Source organism: Camellia sinensis, chromosome 7 (genome assembly GCF_055761805.1).
Source record: "Camellia sinensis isolate YWXY chromosome 7, ASM5576180v1, whole genome shotgun sequence".
In the NCBI taxonomy this organism is placed as follows: Eukaryota; Viridiplantae; Streptophyta; class Magnoliopsida; order Ericales; family Theaceae; genus Camellia; species Camellia sinensis.
Window position 1 is genome coordinate 12,897,791 of NC_138967.1, and position 18,395 is coordinate 12,916,185.

The window sequence follows — 18,395 nt, forward strand, 5'->3', positions numbered from 1 at the left end:
TGATTTGATGTGTATTCGCCGCCATTGTCAGATTTGAGCTTCTTGATCTTCCTGCCTGTCTAGGTCTCAATCATTTTCTTCCATGTAAAGAAGATGTCTAACACCTCATCTTTATGCTTCATTGTGTAAACCTAGACTCTCCTTGAGAAATCATCAATGAACAACACAAAGTAGTGTTTGCCTCCCAAAGAAGCATTTTTGGAAGGACCCTATACATCGGTGTGAACGTAGTCTAGAATCCCTTTGGTATGATGAATAGCAGTACCAAACCTGATTCTTGTTTGCTTGCCCAGTACACAATGCTCGCAGAACTCAAGCTTTCCTGTCTTGGCGCCTTTCAACAGGCCTTGCTTTACCAACCTTTGTAAAGTCTTTTCTCCATTATGCCCTAAGCGCATGTGCCAAAGTCTAGAAGTTTCTGACGTATCATCCTCTAAGTTGGTGGAGACAGCCACTCTCCCTATGATTGTAAAGCCGTCTAAAAAATATAAATTTCCCTTTTGAATACCTTTCATTGTAACAAATGCTCCTCATACAATTTTGAGGACTCCACCTTCCATAGTTACTCTGCAAACTTTGGAATCTAAAACACCCACTGAGATGAGATTTTTCATCAAATCCGGTACATACCGAACATCTTCGAGAATTTTGATTATTCCATCATCCATCTTCAGTCGAATTGTTCCAATCTCCTTTGACTAGCAAGCTTGGTCGTTGCCCATCAACACAACTCCTCTATCGAACTCTCGTAAGCTCGAGAACCACTACTTATTAGGACACATGTGGTTTGAATATCCAGAATCTAGAATCCATTCATCAAAATAGCCAAGTGATGAAACTGTGAAGGCTGATCCTTCACCATTATCTCCATCATGTGCAACGTTCATATTTTCCTCTTTCTTGTCTTTATTGGGACAATCTTTTGCCCAATGCCCCTTCTGGCGATAAGCAACATACTCGACTTCTGCAAGACGTCTTCTATCTAATGATCTCCCTCTAGATTTTAAGCGAGACTTTCTTTGCCCCGTATATCTTCTGTTAATTGTCCTACCACTTACTGCCAATGCCTCTAATGCTGAGTCCCTTTTTGCATACTTATCTTTCCTTTTGAACTCATTATTTACCAAGGCGTTTGAAACATCAACATACTTGATCTTTTATTTACCATACAATAACGTGGTGGTGAGATGGTCATATGTGTCAGGCAAGGAATTTAACAATAATAGTGCTTTATTTACATCATCAATTTGAATATCCAGGTTTTTCAAATCGGTAAGAATTTTGTTAAAATTGTTCAAGTGTCCGTTCATCGAAATACATTTCTTGTAATCGAAACGAAACAACCTCTTCTTCAAGTAGAGCCAATTCTCAATGCTCTTTGTCATGAACTTGTCTTCCAGCGCCTTCCAAAGCTCCTTCGCAGTATCATATTCTGTGAATGTGTACTTTTCTTCTTTTGCAAGGCAAAGTTGAATGGAATTGCAGGCTAGGAGATTAACTTTCTCTCATTCTATCTCGTCCAAGTTATCTGGCTTGTCACCAAGAGTGAAGTGCAGGTTCATCTGGACAAGCATATCTTTAACTTCACATCCCCACATGCCAAAGTTGTTTTTACCATCAAACTTTTCTACCTCAAACTTAGCGTGGGACACAAGGGTCTAACGTCCAGAGCGGCTTGCAGCTGCAGGGCTGCTTGTAGACTCAATTGATCTCCCCTCTGTAGATTTTTCCACTGAGACTTCTCAAAAAAAAAATCTCCACCACAAACAATTGCGGATGCTTGAAATGCCTAGAACACAAAAAATTCTAAGCTCCCGAAAACTTCACTGAAAATTTGGGTCCGAATCTCAAAAATAGAATTCGTGTTTGTGTCCGGAACGATTGATTTAGATAGGAAAGCACTTTCTCCACCTCTCCAGGGACTTAAATGAAATTTCTCCAGATTCAAGGAGCCAAATTACAATTTCCCAAAACTCCAAGGACCTAACTGTAATTTATTAAAGTTTTAGGGGCTAAATTGCAATTTTAGCAAGATCGAGGGTTGAAATACAATTTCTCAAACTTTTAGGGGCCTCCTTGCAATTTTAAAATTTTTGGATGACTGGGATGATGACGTGGCAGATGTGCTGACGTGGCGAACACGTGTGTTAATGTAGCGATGACGTAGCGATTGAACTGTTGCTGGTGTGGCTTCACACGTGGCAATACGTGGTGCGAATGTAGCAGTGACGTAGCGATGGTTGTGGCAATAACTTGGCAGCTTTCAAAAAAAATTGAGATTTTGTTCGTGAAGGGTTTTTGACCCTTGACCTGAAGGTTTGGAACCAAGAACCAAGCTATAACCACTTTGCCAAGTGTAGACTAGTGTTCTATTATTGCACAAGTGAATACTTAAAGACTTCAGTTTGGTGACACGTTGTCATGTTCAATGTCTGCGTCTTCGTCGGACTGATCTTTCCAGCGACTCTCCGACCAAACTTCGACAGAGCGCGTGAGGGTACGTGAGGAGTTCGCTTGGGTTGGTCTTTCTAGGTCTGGACTCCTCTTGTCGAGGCGTACTGTAGCGACCTGGATTTTTCGTAAGTCTTTATTATTATTATTATTATTATTATTATTATTATTATTATTATTATTATTATTATTATTATTATTATTATCTTACTTTATTTTTGGACTTTATTAACTGTGTGGTTACATGAGAATTTAATGTGATATTTAATTAATTTAATGTAATATTTAATTATATATAATTAATTTAAATATTTATATATATATATATATATTGATATTTTTTTATATATATAAAAGGTGTTATATATATATATAATCTTATATTTATATATGGTGTATTTATGTTGTATTTGTATAATATAATAGTGATTATGTTATAATATTAAGAGGCAAAAGAAGAGAGAAAAATAAAATAAAATAAAGCTAGTTAGAGCCTTGTTGGTTAGATATATATATATATATGATGGAACCCTACAATTTATAGCAGCAGCAGCCACGGGAAGAAGTAAAGAGAAAAGAAAGTCGAGAGAGAGAGATGAGGAAAAAGAAGGTTTAGGGTTTTATTTTGGTGGCTTTATTAATTGTTCAAGTGATTCTTTGATCTTCAAAAAAATAATTGTGAGTACAAAATCCACTTCCTTTTATTTATGTTTAATTCCTTGTTTTTATTTATTTGATGTTGGTTTGATTTTGTATTTGTATGTGGATGATGAATTGATTTCATTATTTGGTTAGATGTGTATGTAAGGTTTATGATTTTTATATGTATTTATTTTATGATTATAATCACACTCATGGATATATGAAATTAAAATAAATCAAGAATCCATAGATAAATTCCTTACACTCCGCCATGACTCCATGGATTGTTGTTTTATTTGAGTGTTTGTGAGAAAGAGTGTATAAAAAAAAAAAAAGTGAAGATTATGAAATTTATTTGAATGCCTTAGGCTTGACATTGTTATGTTTGTTCTCATGAGTGAGATGTTTTGTGTATATATATATATTGTTGCCTCGTTCTCAAGAGTAGACGAGTACTTTGATTTACGCGCGTACATATATGCTAACCATCTGAGGAGTGTAGGTCAAACTCGGGACGATATCCCCGTGCAAGTTTGGCTTCGAAGTGGTGTTAGGTATATGGGAGGCACATGGAATATATGTGTAGGCTGGAAGTGAAGGGTCGAAATGGTGGAGTTAAGGTACAAAAAATTAAATATGAGTTTATTGTTATAGTGTGAACTGCATTAATTTGTACATCTTGAAAAATAGTAAATGACCTTGATAAATTATGAAATTTGAGCAGAAATATGTATACGTGATTCTAGACAACTTTTGTGTTTTAACTTTTTATTAAAAAGATAGATTATAACTTATAATCAGATGATCTTGGTTATAGCAGTTTTTATTCATTTTAGCAATGCAGATTTTAGAGACTGTTTTAACCCACGAAACGAGCTCATTTTTATTGGTTTCTTATAAACTGAAGTAAAACATTATTTTGAACACTTTTTGTGTTTGGAACTTTTCCAAAAAAAAATCATCTTACAGCAGTTTCTTTTCATTTTCAGTTCCAGATTTTTCGATCGAATTTGGTTTAGAATTTTCTATTAAATTTTTCGCTCAACCTATTCAGTTTCTACTGAATTCGTCTGCATTACCTGTTATAAAATTTGATTCTATACAACTTTTGTTCTTTGAGTTTTGGTCAATTCGAATTATTTAAGTATAAAACAGTGCATTTTTATACTTCTTCAGCAAGTTACTTATGATTGAATTATACCCACCATATTTTTATTTTTATTTTTTATTTTATACTCAATTTATATTTCGTTGTGTACAGGAAAGAAACTAAATGCTACCGTATCTCGAGAAACTACCCATTCGTCTCGGTGCGGATAGGACTACTTGTCTTGTCCTGTAACAAGAATTAAAGGTATTTTTGCTTGTGTCTGGTGGACACGTAGTGTTAAATCTTGTACTCATACCAATATACTTGTATACTGACCCATTTTGTCTTTTGGCATCTCGGGTGCGTTCTATTTGAGCGCAGCCGAGCTTCCTTTGCAGGATTAGTTGAGACTATAGTGGTGACAAGAAATAACTATGATCGTAGGACATGTCTTTTGGACTTCTTTTGATTTTCTTGAGCTTAGGGTTGATATTAATTTATGTATTTATTATTTTTTATAACCTTAGTATTTTTGGCATTTTGACATTGTGGGTTGTTTTTCAACGTTACATTATTTGAGTTATTTTGAAGATTTATTATTACTTTAATGTTGGAGGTATTGGTTAGTTATGAAATTCTGGTGAATGGTTTGGTTGGCGTTTTGTTAATTTTTTTTATCCCTTGTAATCTTTGGAGGATGAAAATTTATTTAAACCTTTTGGAGATGAAAATGTTTAGATTTTGTTTCACCCCTAAGATTTGGATGATGGAATATTGATTGGGGTTTAGTTCTAATTTAATATTTAATTATCCAAATTTTTGGGGCATGACACGTACGTTTTGGTATCCTGAAAACGTGATTTCGACAACTTCGAAATTTTCAATTTACAAAGTTGTAAATGCTCTGTTTTGGCACAACTATGCTCTGCTACCAATTTGTTGTGCCTAGGAGGCAGAAAACAATCACACACAAATACACACAAAGATTTACGTGGTGAGGAGGAGGAGGAGGAGACAAGACTCTCACTCTACTCACACTCATACTCACTCAGTTTCTTACACTCTACTTACATTCTCTTCTGATTGCCACACCAAACCCCTCCCATTCACTAACCATTTATAGATGCAATGGGAGAGCCAAAATCTTCAATAAGCCACCGACAACATTTATGACAGCCACCAACGGGATCTGAAGATCAGCCACCCTACCATGGAGTAGCTCAACTGAATCTTCAGCTTTTTCATTTGCCTTCAATCAGCAGTCATTGTTAACAAAGAAAATCAAAGCCAATCTTCAACCTGTATCGCTTGTACCACAGCCTTTATCAAAGTTTTACACCCGGCATATGAAATTAACGTACTCTTCCATCCTTGCAGTTTTGACATAGTTTTTCAATTATAAATTTGTATGCTTCCACCTTCGATTGACCCAGAATGAAGGTAAGCCCAAGTATTTAGCATTCGTGGAAGTTTGCTTGAGATTTGTGAGGGCACTAATAGAGCTACATATCGCTGGGGCAACATTTGGGAAAAATTGAACACTGAACTTGTCAAAGTTTACCAACTGCCTAAAGGCTTTGCAAAATGTATCCATTAATTCCAAGATTTTTTTGGCACTCATTCACATCAGCTTTTGGAAATAGCACTATATAATCCGTGAACAGTAAATGAGATAGAGTAGGGCAGTGGCTAGTAATCTTCATACCTGAAATTTCTCTACTTCGTAGATTCCGAGTAATAGTTTGGATAGCACATCAGCTACTAGGATGAAAAGGTATGGCAAAAGCAAGTCTCCTTGTCTGAGGCCAAGGAAATGAAAGAAGCTCTCTTTTCGCTATTTGCAAATATGGAAAAGCTGACATTTATGACGCATTCCATAACCCACTTGACCCACATCGGATCAAATCCCATCTTTCTCAAAATCGCTTGCAAGAAGTCCCATTCAATTCTATCATATGCTTTGTTAAAATCAATCTTAATTGCCATATGGCCCACCCATATAGACTTGTTTAGTTTTAGCGAGTGAAATGCTTCATGGGCTACAAGGATGCTATCCTGGATCATCCTCACACGGACAAAAACAGATTGATTGAAAGAGATCAAGGATTTCAAAGCTCCTTTTAATCGATTTGCTAGAACTTTTGTGATCACCTTTAATATGAAATTACAAAGGCTAATAGGGAGAAACTAGGAAAGCAAAGTAGGGTTACTCATCTTTGGGATCAAAACCGAGTTGGTTTGATTTAATTCTCTGAGCAAATAACCTCCCCTGAAAAACTTTTCACAGCATCAAGGGATTGGATTGTCTTCAGTCCATTATCAGACTGGACCATCCATTGGGCATAGTATTACCTCTCAATACAATTTGGGAAGGAGAGAAGCCAAACTCATAATTAAAACAACAATTGTCATAACTAAAGCATATGATTTATACTTAGAATTTCCCTCTATGCAAAAGTAGGCAAAAAAGAGCCAAAGGTTAGTGTAGCAAAATCAAAAGCCTCTCATAGATATAGATAGATATAATAAATCCTATAATTTAAATATAATTATATTCATATTTCTTTTAATAAAGTTAAATGAATTAAAACTAATATTGATATAGATAGTATAAAATCACAAAAATAAATAAGAAAAAGTATACATTTCAATATGAAAAAAATGACAATATGATTTTCCTATCTATACAACTAACTAATTATTTATGAAAATGAGGTTAAACATTACGTGAATTAAGACTTTGAGAGAACTTAATTATGTCAAAATTATAAAACTTATTTGTGAAAATTATATGATTTTCCCATCTATACCACTAACTAATTATTTATGAAAATGAGGTTACGCGAATTAAGACTTTAAGAGAACTTAATTATGTCAAAATTATAAAATTTATTTGCATTTTTTCTAAACCCCAAAGAGATTAGTGTCATTTACCCATATAAAAAAAAGGGATAAATTACAAGCCAATCCTATGTTATGAACTTAAATATCTATAAGTCTTGTATACTTTTTTATTATACCAAAAAGTTTTAAAATACTTATTTTTCCTTGGTACTTTTTAAAAATATTGATCAATAAAAATAAAATTATATATAAATAAGTATAGTCAATGAAAATGGCCAGTAAAAAAGTGATGACTTTTCTCTAAATCTAGTGGATTCACGGATCTATTTCGGTTCATTTCACGTAAATACATATAAATTTCAAATTCAATTGGGCTATAGTCTTAAATTATCGATAGGTTTTAACAGTTAGAGTTAATACTCATCAAATCTTATTGAAATTAAATTTTAGTAAAATCGTCATTAAAAATAATTTTTTTGACAATTTTTTACATATGTTGTTAAAAATTGACAATTAGTGACTTCTTTTGTCACGATTTTTATCAATTACAATTAGTGACTTTTTTGTGAAGAATTTTTAAAATTGTCGTTGAAAATTTAAAATTAGTAACTTTTTTTTATAATTTTTTATATTGTTGCTAAAAATTATAATTAGTGATATTTTTTGTGACAACATTTTCAAACTGTCGTTGAAAATTAATAATTAGTGACGTTTTTTAATAGTGTTTAATGAGAAATGCCATTAATTATTATAAGACCTATTAAATAATAAGTTCACATATTAGAACCCAACTCCGCTACGTAGCTCGAATGGTTTAGAGCTCGAATCCCCCGAAATTCCAAAACGACGTCGTTTTGGGGTTTTTTTTTTTTCTTTTTTCTTTTTTCCTTCTCTTTTGTCTGAAGAAAAAAAAGAGTTTGAAGAAGTAGAAGAAGAAGAAGAGGAGAGGAGAGAAGAAGAAGAAAATCTGATTCAACCACAAAATTGATTCAACCACAAAATTGAACAAAAAATCAAAATCAAACCCACCCACCCAAAAATCAAACCCAATCAACAACAACAACAACAACAGATCTGATCACCCATAGATCAGAGCCAAAAAAAAAAAAAAAAGAGCAACAGATCTGGATCATCATCAACAACAACAACATCTTCATCAACATCACCATCATCAACACATCATCTTCATCTTCAGAGCAAAAAAAAAAAAAAAGTCTGAACCTCCATCACCGTCCACCGTCGCACCCTCCATCACCGTCGTCCCCGCCCCGCCATCACCATCGCCTTTCTCTCTCTCTGTTTACATCTGTCTTCCCTCTTCTTCTCTCTTTCTCCCTCTTTCTCTCTCTTTCCCTCCCCCTGTTCAAATATAAACAAGGAAGAAAAAGAAAAAAAAAAACATTGCCAAAACGACGTCGTTTTAGCAATTCGGGCCATTCGGGAGAAAAATTTTCAAGCTATAAAACATTTCTCATTAGAACCTACGAGCAATTTCTCCAAAACTAAATTGATTGTGAATTGTTGATTTGAGTGGGCTTTTTAATTGGGTTGAGGGGTTTTTTAGTTTAAACACTTGGGCTTGGGCTTGGGCTTGGGCTTGGAAAGTCAATTTGGACTCAGCCCAACCAAACCACTCGAGTTAAAGCCCTAAACCTTCCATCACTCGACGATGTCGTTTTAAAACCCCCCTAGAACGCTGTCGTTTTGAAGGAACATGCCCTCTCCAAAGGAATCACAAGACTTCGGACCCATGCACAAAAACGAACAAAAATCAAGAGAGAGAGAGAGAGAGAGAGAGAGAGTGACATTGTGTGTTGTTTCTTGCTTGGAGAAGGGGTTTTTGTAGGGTTTTCACTGTACTATATGTATCTGTAGAGAGAGAGGGAGAGAGGAGTGTAGAGAGAGAGAGAGAGAGAGATGGATTCGCTCACAAATGGAGTGGGAAGAGGACTACACGAAGGCAAAGAAGAAGAAGGAGTTGAACCCATATTAATGGAGAATTCACAGAGGTTTTGTATGTTCCCAATTCGATATCCACAAGTTTGGGAGATGTACAAGAAGGCCGAAGCCAGTTTTTGGACCGGTAATGTATATATAATCATACATACATGACTTGTGTATTTGCATTCATTTGAAATTCTCCGAAATTTCTTCAAGTTTGTTTCCCAAATTGAAAATTTTCGCTTAAATAATACATTCTCGAAATTGGGTATGTATTCCCTCTCTCTCTTTCTCTCTCTTTCGTATTTATTCTTTGATTATTGTTTAAAAGGCTGGTGTTTTGTGAGATTGCTATACTCAGTTCATCGTGTATGGGTTTTCTTTTGAAGACATTGTCTTCTTTTTCCTTTTTTTTTTATATAATTAAAATTGTTAGTTTTTGAGTTTTCTCTTTTGAGTACCAGAATATATGTTTGTAGGTCACCTGTTTGTGTTTTTGGAGAAATTATTCAATACTCCCAGAGCACCACATGGCTATACACCAAGCCAATCACCAATTACTTAGCCCATGTTGTTCCCCCATCTCCAACATGAATTATGGGCCCCTACACCTTTCCACCAATTAAAACCTTATGGAGCACCACGTGTCTATACTCCGGGTTGAATAATCGCCCGTGTTTTTGTTGTTGTTGGAATTGGAATGGCAATAGAAAGGAAGGATTAAAATTGGGTACTATTTTTGATACCTAGTTATTAAAAAAGTAAAACGATATATATATATTTTGAACCAAAAAATAAAATGATATATAAGTCCATTTTCTAAACCTGCTTTGTAGAATCAGTCAATGGTTGATAATTATTAATTAAAGTATACATGTGAGAGAAAGTTGCCTTAGATATTTTAATAGGGTGCCACATCATTAGGGGTGAAAGTGGATCAAACTTTTGGGCTACAGTAACACTACTCTTTAAAAAAAAGTAAAACTTGGGTACTATTTTGTTTATAAACTGGTTTGAAAATGTTGGCTCTGCTTGATTATACTTACTTTAGTTACTGGGTTACTTTTTGGTGGAGCATTCCTCAAAAGCCCAAAGTTAAGAGGGGGTAGCTTTGGAATTTGAAATACTGTTGCTTTGGGAAATTGATTCACTGCTTGTTTTATATAAAATAGACGCAAAGAAAGAGTGGAAAACATGTTCTTTTGGTCATGTGAACAAGACAAGGATTGTATGGTATGATACCAATCCAAATAAATGGAGTGGTATAAATGGAAAATGAACACATCATTTAAGTCATTCTGAAGCAGGCATTGTGTATATGAAAGGATTTGATAGCAAGTTAGTCCATGTGTAGGCAATTATGATTTAGTTTTGGGTGCTTTAGAATAGCATTAACTATTTCATAGGGAAAGCAGACCCTCACTGTTGCACCTATTGTGAACTTTCAGTCGTAGTGTAAGTATTATGAGGTTTGTGTTTTGCATTTTATTCCTTCCAATTTTTATTCCATGCCATTGTTATTTACGTCTTTAAACCATTCTAGATGATGTGAACTTGTAAGGTGGTATGAGAGCCAAGTAAGTATGATGCCACCTGCTATAACAGAGGTAGGACAAAATAAATGATATTCCATGTAACTAGGAAAGCATGTGGTTGGCAACAACGGGGAAGAGGTGGTGGGGTTTTTTGGAAAGGATGGGGTGGTCATACATGATGGTGACAATAGTGGTGGTGCCGCCAATTGTAGATATGGCATAGTGGTTTGGTGGTACAGCATTTCTGGCTGCTTTAACCATCATGATGTGTTGGCGGTGTTTTTGGTGATATTAGTCGTGGTCACTATTAATTGTGCTGGTAGCATATGAGTAAAAATTATGATGTATTTTATTTTCTAACTTCTTGGGGTTGGTTTTAAATGAAGAAATACAAGGACATTAGAACATGTTATGTGTCTTACCTTTCGACTTCTTATGTTGGATATTCTTTGTATCTTTTATTAAGTCGAATGCATCAAGTGTGATTTTGTTTTACTTTTTCCTCTTTGATTTTCATCTTTGCTATTTTCTATTACTTTCTTTTTTTTGGTGCAAATTATTCTAATAACTTTTTATTGGGTTCTCAGCCGAGGAGGTGGATCTCTCCCAGGATGTGCAGCAGTGGGATTCTTTGTCTGATTCCGAGAAGCACTTTATAAGCCATGTATTGGCATTTTTTGCTGCATCCGATGGGATTGTTTTGGAGAATTTGGCTGGAAGATTTTTAAATGATGTTAAAATTCCAGAGGTAAATTTCTTGACGATGCTCCATTCATGCAACTTTCAGTGTCTGTATCGGCTTTAGATTATGTCTAGTTTCAATGCTATTGCTTTATTTCGCCTTTTATGATGTGTTCCTCCATTCACTGCTAACCTTTCTGCAATTTAGTGAATTGAGTGTTACATCAGTAGTTCTGAGTCCTTGGACTAGTTCATGTTTATGTATGATGGACATAGTGGGGAAACTTCATTGGGAGCTATTTTATGTTTTGTTGCTTTGTCCTGCAAGAATTCTCCGGAGAGGATTGACATTTGCTATTTAATATGAGGCATTATTTTTAGGAATAATAACCAATAGATCTTATAAAAAAACAAAGCCCAACCAGTACACATTAATGTGTGTTTGGGAGGGGAAAGATTGGGTAAACACCTAACCTTTGACATAGTACACAAAGTGGTTGCTCCGAGCTCATAACCTCAAGGTTATTAGGTCAAAGTTTTACTATTGAACCACTGGTCACCCCTAACCAATAGATCTTATATCGTAATAAAAATGTTGTTTTTGAAGAAAACCAACTTCATTGCTAATAGCCAGATGCAAACAGTAATGTGATTCGTGAAAGTGGTTATGAATAAATGTTAAAGATCAAGATGCAGTTTTGAACATTAGATGATGATCAATAACGTTCAAGAAAATTTTCAATTTTTTTGGTAAAGAGTTTTGTGCCAAATAATTCGCGTACATTTTTAAAAAAGTGAGAGCAAATTATGAGCAGAAGAAAAGGCAGTTAATGTCACCATTAAATATGGCTTATTATTTTTTTTCCCTTTCTAGTTTATACGAATTAGCAATTTAAATAATGAAATTTTCTTGCTAGTTTTGTGCCAGATAAGGATATTAATTATTAATGGCAGAATGCAATGCAGGTGGCAATAAAATGGGGATGACTTGATTAGGTCTCTCCATTGTAGTGTGCACCTATCTTAGATATAGATGCAATAAAAATTGTGTCCTTAAATGTTTATATTTTCATTTTTCTTTTTTGGTACTGATACTGCACTTACATTAATCCTTTTTATGTTTTCTAGGCCCGGGCATTTTACGGATTCCAAATTGCAATGGAGAATATACATTCTGGTAGAGCTTTGTATGTGATATTGCAGTGATTTACTATCTCATGCATTCTTGAGTTACCTGATAGTGGGTATTTCTTCCTTTTTTTCTTAGAGATGTACAGTTTACTTTTGGAAACATACATCAGGGACTCGAGGGAGAAACATAGATTGTTCAATGCAGTTGAGAATATTCCTTGTGTTGCTCAAAAAGCCAAATGGGCTTTGGATTGGATTCAAAGGTATTAACACATTCTTATTTTGCATTATTTAAATAAATTTTACATAATGATTTTCTTAAAGATTAGCTTGTAAGTCGGTACTGGTTTTTAATGATAGAAGTACTAATTGACCGTGACTCCTATGTAGTGATTTGATTAAGGCCGAAATGTACATCATTGAGGCCGTTAATTAGAATCTCTTAACTTCACTTGCTGGTCAAACGGTATATTTTATGTGTGTTGAGTGTCAATCAGGTTGTACATCGTCGGAGCATAAAATGAGCAAAAAGACAGAATTTGGACAGAGTTGACTTTCCCGCTCGTGCGTTGACTTTTTCCGCATGTGCGTTGACTTTCCCGCACGTGCGTTGACTTTTTCTGGGAATTCATTGGAATAAAGTGGAATGGAATGATTGTACCTTCAAAATATTCATTTCCATGTTTGGTTGACTAAAAAAACAATGAAAAATATATTGCAAATAGAATCATCATTCACCATTGTAAAAGGAATGATATTCAATAGGAGAGCCTAAGTAATGATGATTCCATTTTATTTCATCTCATTTCAGTGAACCGAAATAGAGCATAAGCAATTGGAAAACAAAATCATTCAATCTTTTTTTTTTTGGTTTGCAGCGAAATTTTTCTTGAGAAGCTAAGTGTAGGTATATTACCTATTTTGTCTGATTGATGTACTTTAATTTAGTAATCATTGGTTTTTGTCTTGCTGAGTAAAATTGATGTGAAAATGGTTTTTCAATCTCTCTCTCTCTCTCATGTGTATGTGTAATAATCATGCATGCACACACGAGGGGGTTGGAAAGTTTTCATTGAACTGTCAAATATGGCAAAAGCAATAGAATTAGCAATCTTCCAGCTTTTCAAGGTGTGAGTTTCTCTCTCAAAACATGCACTGGACGTTTTACTGATTCCTTTTATATAGGAAGCATGTGTGACTTGGAGAAGAGGACACCTCAAACTCCATATATTGTTAACTTTGGATATTTGCTGCCTTCTTTTGTATTTTCTGGTACATTATGTCATTACTTGATAGACTAATTGTAGTTGCTTCTGCTAGAGGTGCCTTAAGGCTGTGGAACCCTACTAATGTAGATTGTAGAAACGGCAAATACTAATGTAAAACCCTACGTTTGTCTTCTTTGTAGCACAAACTTTAACATTAAATATTTGAAGTGGCTTTATGCTAATTTTAGGGATACAGCTTTTCATCAATTCGACTGAATATACATTCCAGCTTTATTCACTCATATTATGCAACTTATTAAAACATAGCTCTTACTTCCATCTAACAATATGGACATTACTTGCCAGTTTCTGTTTAAATCTTTTGATCGGTAACAAAAATTTATTAAAAAAGTGAACAAGTACAAAAGGAGGGGACAAGAAATCCACCGAAATCGGGGGGGGGGGGGGGGGGGGGTGTGGGTGGAGCTTGAACTTGAATCCTCACTTTACAAATAGCACTCCGATCTCTAGAAATTTAATGGAATCCCCTTAAAAGAAGAGGCCCCCAAAACCCAAAAAGAGTCTGAGTAACAAATTTTCTCCCAAATGCTCTCAACATCACTTTTCTCATAAAAAAATCCTAGCATTCTATTCTAGCCATAAACTCAAAGAACCACACAAACAACACATCTTCAAAGAACCCGAGCCTTGGCATTTGAATCAAATCCTATAAAACCAATGCATAACAAATTCTCACAAAATGGTGGTAAAACCTAATCCTCCTCCATCAAATGAAATACTCTCCACCATAAAGATAGAGCCCAAGGACAATGAAAAAATAAATTATCCTTACTTTTCCGTTTAAATTCAAGAACGTTGTTCAACATTTTGATTCTGTTGGCCGTCTCAATTATGGTAGTTTAGCTTCATTCTTCTGTTTGAAAATAGAATGAATATAAGAGATATGAGATACTTCTGCTCATCAAATCCTCATTGTGCTAATATCCATATGCAGCTCCAGCTCATTTGCAGAAAGAATAGTTGCCTTTGCATGTGTTGAAGGAATATTTTTCTCAGGAAGGTATGCCTTTTCAAATAGTTGTCTCTTTCTTATTCTTTAGTGTGGATGGTCCTAAATGTCATGCTTGTTTGTGAAAAAAGATATCCGTCACATATAATTGTGCTCTTTTCCCCTCAGTTTCTGTGCCATTTTTTGGCTTAAAAAGAGGGGACTCCTGCCAGGCTTGACATTTTCAAATGAACTTATTTCTAGAGATGAGGGTCTCCACTGCGATTTTGCTTGTCTTCTATACAGGTGGCTTTGCTTCTGTTATTATTTGATGCTTTATTGGAAATTGAAGTATGTTGCTATGCTATGCTCTCCCTCTCTCTCTCTTCTTCTTCTTCTTCTTCTTCTTCTTCTTCTTGTAAATTAGGAGGGGTGGGGGGAGTGAAAAGAACTAAGATATTGACATATTTATTTCTACAGTTTGTTGCACAAGCAATTACAGTCGCAAAAAGTTGATCACATTGTTCACGAAGCTGTTGAAATTGAGACACAGTTTGTTTGTGAAGCTCTTCCATGTGCATTGATTGGCATGAACTCAACGCTTATGAGTCAATATATAAAGTTTGTTGCTGACCGTCTTTTGGTATGATCCTTCTATTATCTTTTGATCTAAGGAGTTGTATTGCTGGTTTTCATAACTAAAGATTGTCTATATATATGCCTTTCCAGGTTTCCTTAGGGTGCAAGAGAAAGTACAATGTTGAAAATCCCTTTGATTGGATGGAGTTCATTTCCTTACAGTGAGTACTATGAAAACAGAGGCCTTAAGTTCTGATTTCATAAGTGTGCCGAGAAACATTTTGCGCATCTTGGACTTTAGGCGTTGCTTTTTTGGTGCTTGAACATCCTAAATCAATCATTGATCCAAAGTTTAGACTCCCTAGTGATTAAATTAGCACATATGAGGCCAGTTCATTAGTCAGTACCCATCCCTTGTTATTTTCCTCTTGAGACCTCGTCCTTGCCTGGCAATCATGATGGTTAGGGTCATCTGGTTTGTCAGCTTTTTACTGTCCAAAGCAGTAGAATAAAATCACATTATTGACATTGACACTTTGTTGTCTGATCATCCTCAACATTATACCATGGCAATATTCAGTGGGACCCATGAAATATTGGGTCCCAACCTTTCCATTACCGAGATGAAAACAGATTCTGAAAATTCATTTTTAGTGTTTTTCAAAAAACAGATTCTGAAAACGAAACCTAGCAGGTAAGCTCTGTTGGTAACGCTTCCATTTCTTATTTTCTGTTTTTGTTTTCATTTTTTTTGGAATCTGAAAACAAAAGCTTGTTTAGTTAATTGTCTTCGTTTTCAAAAAAGTGTAATGGATTCCAAAATTTCAAAATTTTTGAAAAAAAAAAAAAAAAGTTGTTTCACTTGTTTTCAAAACAAGTTTTCACTCTCGTCCATCCCCCACTACTTCTGGCTATCACCAACCACTACCACTAGTGACCGATTGGTCACAGCCTGTGACCTTCAGCAACACTCCAGCCACCAACTTCGATAGCCACTTCTGGACACCCCCACCGCCAGCCACCACATCCGTTCATCCTCCACCGGCGGCCACCACCTCCAACAACTCACGAAATATGTTTCTTTATTTTTGTTTTCAAAACATTTTTGTACATCAAACAAGTTTTTGTTTTTTAAAAAAAAAAGGACAAAAACGAAAACTTGTCTTCGGTTTTTTTTGTAAACGAAGAACAAAAAAATGGCAACATTCAAATAATAACAAATCATCAATTTTTTTCATCCCACTACTATATCAAATCAGAAAAGAGGTGGATGTGGGCTTGAGACCATGCCACTAGAATATCCCTCATCAAGATGGAATTAACAATTGCAACAATTTTTTTTTTTCCATCTATCATATACATATCTTGTTTTGAGTTCCGATTTTTTAGCCTAAGAATTTCTTGCATATGCTTAAGCTCTTTGAACTATGACAATGAGTTGCATTCTAATGTTCTGCAATGTTGATTACATTTCCTCTTGGTTTCTGAGCATAGTGTTCTGAATTTAATCGGTTTGTTTGAATGAACAGAGGAAAAGCCAACTTCTTTGAGAGAAGGGTGGGTGATTATCAAAAAGCTTCTGTTATGTCAAACCTACAAGATGGTGGCAAAAATTTCATCTTCAAGCTGGATGAGGACTTCTAGTGACAGAATTTTCTTGGTTTCCAAACAAGTATCAGGTAGATGCTGAAACAGGGCATTTGAATTTTGTAACTATACCCTTGGTGACATTTTACACTCAATGCAAAGGCATCATCAGTTCATTATATAAAGTAACTATCCAAGAAAAAAAATATATTAATAGTCCAACCTGCTATTTTTATTATGGGTCCTGCTACGTTTCATGAAAACTGTCATGAAAACCATCTGCACCGTTGGATCATGAGACACATACCTGATCTAACGGTGCAGATGGTTTTCATGACAGTTTTCATGAAAATTCTTCATGACACCTAGCATTTCCCTTTTATTATATATGAAATCTGTATTTTTTGGTTTTTATATAACATTGTTTGTTTCTTGTGGTTCTAGGATGTGTTTGAATCTTAGATTTGTCCAGGAAAAAGGGAAAATAATTTTAGCTTCTTCTTCATTTTTCTTTTTTCTTTCTTTTTATTGTTCGTCAGGAAGTCCTAGATCCAAACACAATCTTTGGAACTATTTGCTTGTATTTGCATTTTATTTGTTTTTGGAAACAAAAATAATGGAAAATTTTGAAAGTATCTATCATTTTTATTTTTGTGTGAAAATAAGTTTTTGATGTTGTGTTGTTTTTAATAAAAAAAAAAAAATTCTCGAAAGCAGTTTCAATCAATTTTTTTGTTTTAAATATATTTTTTGACAAAATAAAAATAATAGCACAACCAAACATGCTTTGAATATTTGAGGAGTAATTGGAAAGGCATTTTTTCTTTTTAGTGTTTGGTTTTACAGAACATGATGATGCATGTTTGTCGTAAGATTCACGATTTTATTTCAAGGTTTGATTCACAAAGAGGCCTAACACTTCACTTTACTACGAAAAGTATTATATATATAAACGAATTGTCTATCTGATTTTTTTACTATTAGTCATATAGACATGAACTTTATATGTATTTTTAATGTAGACTCACTACTAAAGTGTCTAGTGGTAAAAATTTTAGGAGAAATTACACTGATTTTTTTTAAGATTTAAAAAAAATACAAGAAGTCTAAAATTTTGATATAATTATATTAACTTCTATTTTAATAGGATTAAAGAAATCAGAACTAATGCAGTTTGTATGAAAACACAAAAACACACAAGATAAAATATACATTTTAACATGTGTTTGGCAAGTGGATTTGCAGGTTTTTTTGGCTATTTTAGCCACAAAAAATAAAATAGGCTATTTTAGCCATAACAAACAAAACATCACATCCAATCCATAATCATTACATTCTTCTCTCACAAAAAAACTCAAAAAAGTCAAAAAGCCCTTCCCAAACTAAGCTTTTAAGCCCAGGTTAAAATAGTCAAAAAAGTCAAAAAGCCAACCCATTTCCCAAACCAAGCCTTGATATAAAAAAGATTACAGCATTATTTTATTATTCATATGATTAATGAATTTCTGACGAAAATGAGAGTAAAGTGTTATATGAATTAAAATCATAAGAGAATTTAGTGAAGCTTACTATATTTTTTAAAATCTCAAGGATAATCAGTGTACTTTATACACAATTTAATATGAAATCTATAACACAACACAACTCCCTTAATAATGCAATTTTCCATTAATACTCCTTTAAACTTACTTTTCTAG

The 18,395-nt window shown here is 34.4% G+C and overlaps 1 protein-coding gene across 7 annotated transcripts; it reads left to right on the forward strand.

Annotated features, from left to right (window-relative positions):
- The first annotated feature begins 8,733 nt into the window (after positions 1 to 8,733).
- On the forward strand, positions 8,734 to 16,937 carry LOC114259360 (ribonucleoside-diphosphate reductase small chain A). 7 transcript variants are annotated; one of them, XM_082877452.1, is made up of 9 exons: positions 8,734 to 9,110; positions 11,091 to 11,251; positions 12,313 to 12,361; positions 12,452 to 12,578; positions 14,539 to 14,604; positions 14,722 to 14,838; positions 15,013 to 15,175; positions 15,262 to 15,332; positions 16,641 to 16,937. In XM_082877452.1, the coding sequence occupies exons 1-9, from the start codon at positions 8,945 to 8,947 to the stop codon at positions 16,753 to 16,755; spliced, it is 1,035 nt and encodes a 344-aa protein (XP_082733578.1). In that variant the 5' UTR covers positions 8,734 to 8,944; the 3' UTR covers positions 16,756 to 16,937. The 7 variants fall into 7 exon arrangements, with proteins under 7 accessions (XP_082733578.1, XP_082733575.1, XP_082733576.1 ...); XM_082877449.1 differs by having other exon boundaries at positions 8,762 to 9,110; positions 14,722 to 14,883; XM_082877450.1 differs by having other exon boundaries at positions 8,762 to 9,110; positions 14,722 to 14,883; positions 15,262 to 15,375; positions 16,641 to 16,779.
- Positions 16,938 to 18,395: the final 1,458 nt, after the last annotated feature.

Bases quoted from the DNA above. Each gene is read 5' to 3' on its own strand.
- LOC114259360 (XM_082877449.1), top strand. From the start codon at position 8,945: ATGGATTCGCTCACAAATGGAGTGGGAAGAGGACTACACGAAGGCAAA. The intron at 9,111-11,090 runs GTAATGTATATA...TTGGGTTCTCAG, and splicing joins CGAAGCCAGTTTTTGGACCG to CCGAGGAGGTGGATCTCTCC. The intron at 12,579-14,538 runs GTATTAACACAT...ATCCATATGCAG, and splicing joins GCTTTGGATTGGATTCAAAG to CTCCAGCTCATTTGCAGAAA.